At 36.7% G+C, this 5,622-nt stretch overlaps 1 protein-coding gene across 3 annotated transcripts in view; it reads right to left on the bottom strand.

The window, feature by feature from the left end:
- Nucleotides 1-340: 340 nt before the first annotated feature.
- The window catches only part of LOC107586743 (transferrin receptor protein 1-like), a 15,902-nt gene continuing 10,620 nt past the window's right edge, over nucleotides 341-5,622 (bottom strand). For 2 of the 3 annotated variants that reach the window (XM_016274245.1, XM_016274246.1), the window contains 5 exons: nucleotides 3,143-3,272; nucleotides 2,941-3,031; nucleotides 2,493-2,720; nucleotides 2,263-2,412; nucleotides 1,591-2,165 (listed from right to left, as the gene is read on the bottom strand). In XM_016274245.1, the coding sequence (XP_016129731.1) occupies nucleotides 1,926-2,165; nucleotides 2,263-2,412; nucleotides 2,493-2,720; nucleotides 2,941-3,031; nucleotides 3,143-3,272 (839 nt within the window). In that variant the 3' untranslated portion in view covers nucleotides 1,591-1,925. Of the gene's footprint in view, nucleotides 922-1,018; nucleotides 1,052-1,590; nucleotides 2,166-2,262; nucleotides 2,413-2,492; nucleotides 2,721-2,940; nucleotides 3,032-3,142; nucleotides 3,273-5,622 lie in introns of those variants that run through there. The other variant, XM_016274247.1, reaches the window with a different exon arrangement.

Below are 5,622 nucleotides of genomic sequence, written 5' to 3'. Positions count from 1 at the left end.
AACAAATTAAAACTTTTATTTAGCAAGGTGATAGAGTGTGATAGCAAAGTGATAACGATTTATATTGTTAGAAAATATTTATATTTTGAATAAATGCTGTTCTTTTAAACTTTTTATTCATCAAAGAATCCTGAAAAAAGTATGTTTCCCAAAAAATATTTGGCAGCACAACTGTTGCCAACACTGATAATTCTAATAATAAATCAGCATATTAGAATAATTTCTTAAGGATCATGTGACACTTTATACTGGAGTAACGGCTGATGGAAATTCAGCTTTGCATCACAGAAATAAATGATATTTTAAAGGATATTAAAATAGAAACCATTATTTTATACTGTAACAACATTTTGCAAGATTACTGTCAAGCCTTACAGTACTGATTAGCCTTGATGAGCATAAGAGACTTCTTTATAAAAAAACATTACAAGTCTTAATGATCCCAAACTACATATAATGCAATAAAAACATTTAATATCTCACTATAGTTCTTAATATGATTAAAGAACTTCCAAAGTTTAATTTAAAACGGTCATATTAATTTTGAAGATATGCTTGGTCAAAATTCATTGTTCCAAATCAAATCATTTCTACTTCATAGTGACAGGATTGTTTTTATGTATCTAGAAATATGTTCAAGCAAAGCCAATGACAAGTTGGTTGATGCAACAGTGAAAAACTCTATATCTCGTTGTCCAAGGACCAGATATCTCCAGCCAGGTCATTAGCACAGCCCTGGATGGTCCAGGTAAGTAGAGCGAACTGGTTTAGGACCTGGTCTATGTTGAAGCTTGTCTTTTCTTGTACATCACCCAAGTACTTTTCCAGGTCTGTGGTGGTTTGCCAGCCATTACCAAAGAAAATGTGGCGGAATGGGACATCTCTCAAAGAGACATAAGGAGAGAGAAAATTATGCTCCACCTTAAAAGGAGAAAACAAAGACATGAGAAATTGGCCAGTATGTATTAAGCAACGATACAAGATGAGCCTAGAAAGACCAAAAGAATAATAACTTCACCTTCATTATGCGGTTATTGATTATGCGACACATCTCAAAGTCATTCTGGTCAAACTGTTGTGCTGCTTAATATTTTTTTGGAACCTGTGATACTTTTTTTCTGCATTCTTTGATGAACAAAAAGTTAAAAAGAAGAGCATTTATTTAAAATAGAAATATTTTCTAACAATATACACTAGAATTCAAAAGTTTGGGGTCAGTACATTTTTATTCTTTCTTTTTTTTAAACAAATTAAAACTTTTATTTAGCAAGGTGATAGAGTGTGATAGCAAAGTGATAACGATTTATATTGTTAGAAAATATTTATATTTTGAATAAATGCTGTTCTTTTAAACTTTTTATTCATCAAAGAATCCTGAAAAAAGTATGTTTCCCAAAAAATATTTGGCAGCACAACTGTTGCCAACACTGATAATTCTAATAATAAATCAGCATATTAGAATAATTTCTTAAGGATCATGTGACACTTTATACTGGAGTAACGGCTGATGGAAATTCAGCTTTGCATCACAGAAATAAATGATATTTTAAAGGATATTAAAATAGAAACCATTATTTTATACTGTAACAACATTTTGCAAGATTACTGTCAAGCCTTACAGTACTGATTAGCCTTGATGAGCATAAGAGACTTCTTTATAAAAAAACATTACAAGTCTTAATGATCCCAAACTACATATAATGCAATAAAAACATTTAATATCTCACTATAGTTCTTAATATGATTAAAGAACTTCCAAAGTTTAATTTAAAACGGTCATATTAATTTTGAAGATATGCTTGGTCAAAATTCATTGTTCCAAATCAAATCATTTCTACTTCATAGTGACAGGATTGTTTTTATGTATCTAGAAATATGTTCAAGCAAAGCCAATGACAAGTTGGTTGATGCAACAGTGAAAAACTCTATATCTCGTTGTCCAAGGACCAGATATCTCCAGCCAGGTCATTAGCACAGCCCTGGATGGTCCAGGTAAGTAGAGCGAACTGGTTTAGGACCTGGTCTATGTTGAAGCTTGTCTTTTCTTGTACATCACCCAAGTACTTTTCCAGGTCTGTGGTGGTTTGCCAGCCATTACCAAAGAAAATGTGGCGGAATGGGACATCTCTCAAAGAGACATAAGGAGAGAGAAAATTATGCTCCACCTTAAAAGGAGAAAACAAAGACATGAGAAATTGGCCAGTATGTATTAAGCAACGATACAAGATGAGCCTAGAAAGACCAAAAGAATAATAACTTCACCTTCATTATGCGGTTATTGATTATGCGACACATCTCAAAGTCATTCTGGTCGATATTCCTTATGTCAATATTTAGAGAGGCTGCGGCACAACTGTAGGAACTCTTTGCCGCATTCAGCCACTTTGTTGACAAAGACTCAATTTTATCGACCTGTTAAAAGAACATTGAGAATCAATAAGTTTTTTATTGTTTCTCATTGCAAAAACAATGCATATGACAAAAAGCATTACCGTGTCATTTTTGAGAGTGTCAACGCGCTGGGTGATGGCGCTCACGTGGCGGGCAATCACATCAGAATACTTGGTAACATCTAGTTTGAGGATGTGGTCATGGACGAGCCGAAGGGCCATCTGCCCAGCAACCTGAGCAGCAAGCACGGACAACTCAACCACTTTCTGATCGGTGATGCAGTCCAGATGCTTTTTTTCATCCATATTTGTGCCTAAACACTGTTTATCCTGGTGGAAAAACATCCTAAAATGAGTATGCAAACATTTGGATGACTCTTTGTTTATGACACTTATGAATAGAGCAACATTTTGGGCCGGCAGTCTCAAAAAACCACTGGGTGATGAGCTTGAATGGTAAGGAAATGGCTTGTGGAATTTATTTAAGGGTCTGGATGCATGATTAAAAGCATTAATTTTTTTAATTACAATAGACAGGAAAAACACTTACCGAAGAAGAGATGAAACCGAAAGAAACGGATGGGATTCCAGAGAGGGCCAGGAAAGGATATGCACCATCATCCATCTGCATGGGTGTCAGACTGAGCACAAAAATAGATTCATATACATCACATCACCAAAGAAACAATCACAATTATATTGATCACTAAAACTACCATCATTAAAACACAAATCAAAGCAGATTTACTCACAGTGATGAAAAACCACGACCATAACTCTGGAGAAGGCTTGAATTTGACCTTAGGTTTTTGACCTTTCCCAAGGTCTTCTGCAGAAGGGTGTGCAACAAAGGACTGGCAGAAGCTCTAAAAGAATCTGCTCCTGTAGATTAAAGAGAAACGCATCTAAAAATGTCAAAGAATAGGGAGAAAAGTAGGAAATGGGACTGTGAACGAAATGAGTGGTTCTCGAACTTGAGCACCACTGAATTAGCGCTACCAAATTTCTCAGGATGCATAGGCACTAATATGCACTTTTGTTAATACAAAAATAAGATTCAAATTTAAATTGATAGAATTACATTAGTCTATAAATTCAAATAATAATAATAATAATAATAATAATAATATTAGATTACTTAAAGCTGCAAGCAGCATTGAAAGGGCCCTCGCACCCAGAGCCACCTCCACCCGGTGGCCTTAGGAAAACCGTAAACGTTGAGCAATATGCATTTACAGTGTTAAATATAGGAGAAATGTCAAAGTTATTTATATGTGTGAAACTTCCTGCTGTCAGCAGGTGGCGCTATGACTACAACTGAATATTGGCATGGGCATGTGTTCAGGCAGGACTCTTATCAAACGTGAAGTTTGGGGCATTTGCATGTCTGAGTTACAGCAACTTCCTGTTTCATGGCAAAACATAATTTGCCCTTCAACGAAAACGCAGGATCTTTGCAATTTAACATCACAAAAGGCTTCAAATTATACTGAGCAAATTTGGTGTTGATCGGATTAAATCTCTAGGAAAAGTTCGTTAAAATACAACGCCTGAAAATGACAAAAAACTAAACAAAATTTGCAGAGAAAATAACCGACTTCATGTTAGGTTTCGGATTTTGCTCCGAGATAGATATTGGTGTGTACATGTGTCTACCGAATTTCATACATGTACCAGAAACGTAGCTTGAGGGGTACTTCGATGAACATGTATAGGTGGCGCTATTCAGCCATTTTTGCAACACACACTTCTGAAACCTATATCAGATGTACATTTTCGTCACTTCTGCTGTGTGCAGTTTCATGAGTTCGAGCAGGTTTCTAGCCTGAAACAGCAATCATCGGGGTCCAGTCACCAATGTCCCATGTGAAAGATTAAGTGATAAAAGTGCCATTTATCTCTGCCTACAGCCAAGTCAACAATCTTGGAATTTCCAGTTGATATGGAGGGATTTAATAAACACAGAAATAAATTATATTCTGAAAAGGCACAACAGAGAGAATTTATATGCACACAGTCTACTGGCAGATATGTTTAATGCAGCCAATTCAACTTTGTGTTATGTGCCAAGTTTCAATTTTACCAATCATATGGTTATGCCATTATTAAGGATTTTCAGTTGTAGCATCCCCTATAAAGTAGGTGTAATTTTGATACAACTTGGTGTGCATCAGAGTTTGCATGAGTTGATGTGCATGTTTGGGACAATCCTGCCAAGCTTGGGGTCCCAACAATTTATGGTCTCAAATTCCTATATAACTTCATGCCAAATAAAGAAAAAGAAGAGGAGGATAAGGAAAAGTCTCAACTAGATATATAATTGATACTACTTGGTACGAGGGCTGTGCGATTAATCGAAATCATCACAAAATCACGATTTGAACTAGAGCAATTTCTAAATCGCTTTATAGCATGATTTTCCGCGTCCCCGACCTCCCGCAGTATGCTATCCGAACCAATCAGAATGCAGCGTGCATAAATGGAGCACGAGAACAGAACAGACCGGGCGGGCATACAAACGTAACGCCAGGTTCACACACTCCATCTGTGTTGCGTTTTTTTCCGCGCCCATTTTAACGGATCAGAGCGTTCACACTGCACTCGATTGCGATCCGGCAGTGCGCTCCAGGAGCGGTGCGTCTGCAGCAGTCATGCTGTGATCGTTTCTGCACGGAGTCTATTTCTGCTGTGCTGCACGCGCTGAATTAAAGTGACAGCGCATTGTTCGCGGTAAAAATTAACATGGATTGACACGGAAATTTAGTAATTACACCATAAATGCATATAATTAAAGTCTACTGTTTCACAGTCAACACATAGCTTTTTGACTAGATTTAAAACAAGGAAAAATGCACTTTTAGATAAACAAGGCCATAATAAATGGCACTCGTGGTGGTAGTTAAACAAAGTTATATTTATTGAGTTTAAACGTGAATATGTCTATGAAAGATTGTATTACTGTACTGTGATAAAAGAGCATTTTCAGAAACGTTTGGATTTGAAATCAAAATAATGGATAAATGTTGTGTTTGTGGTAAACAGCCGCGGATAAGGAGCGGACTGCAAACGCGCCCTGTGTGAAAGCAAAATGAGTCCGTGCTGCTTCTGCACCGCATACACATACTGTATACGCACTGCAGACGGAGTACGTGTGAACTTGGCGCAACAAATCTAGTTCAACATCTAAGGCAACGCCACAAAGAGCTCTATGACCAATGCATGGCAAAAAAAA

Source organism: Sinocyclocheilus grahami, unplaced genomic scaffold (genome assembly GCF_001515645.1).
Source record: "Sinocyclocheilus grahami isolate Dianchi unplaced genomic scaffold, SAMN03320097.WGS_v1.1 scaffold85.1, whole genome shotgun sequence".
Taxonomy (NCBI): Eukaryota; Metazoa; Chordata; class Actinopteri; order Cypriniformes; family Cyprinidae; genus Sinocyclocheilus; species Sinocyclocheilus grahami.
Note: the sequence above shows the minus strand (reverse complement) of the source record. Positions and strands in the feature narration are given on the sequence as shown.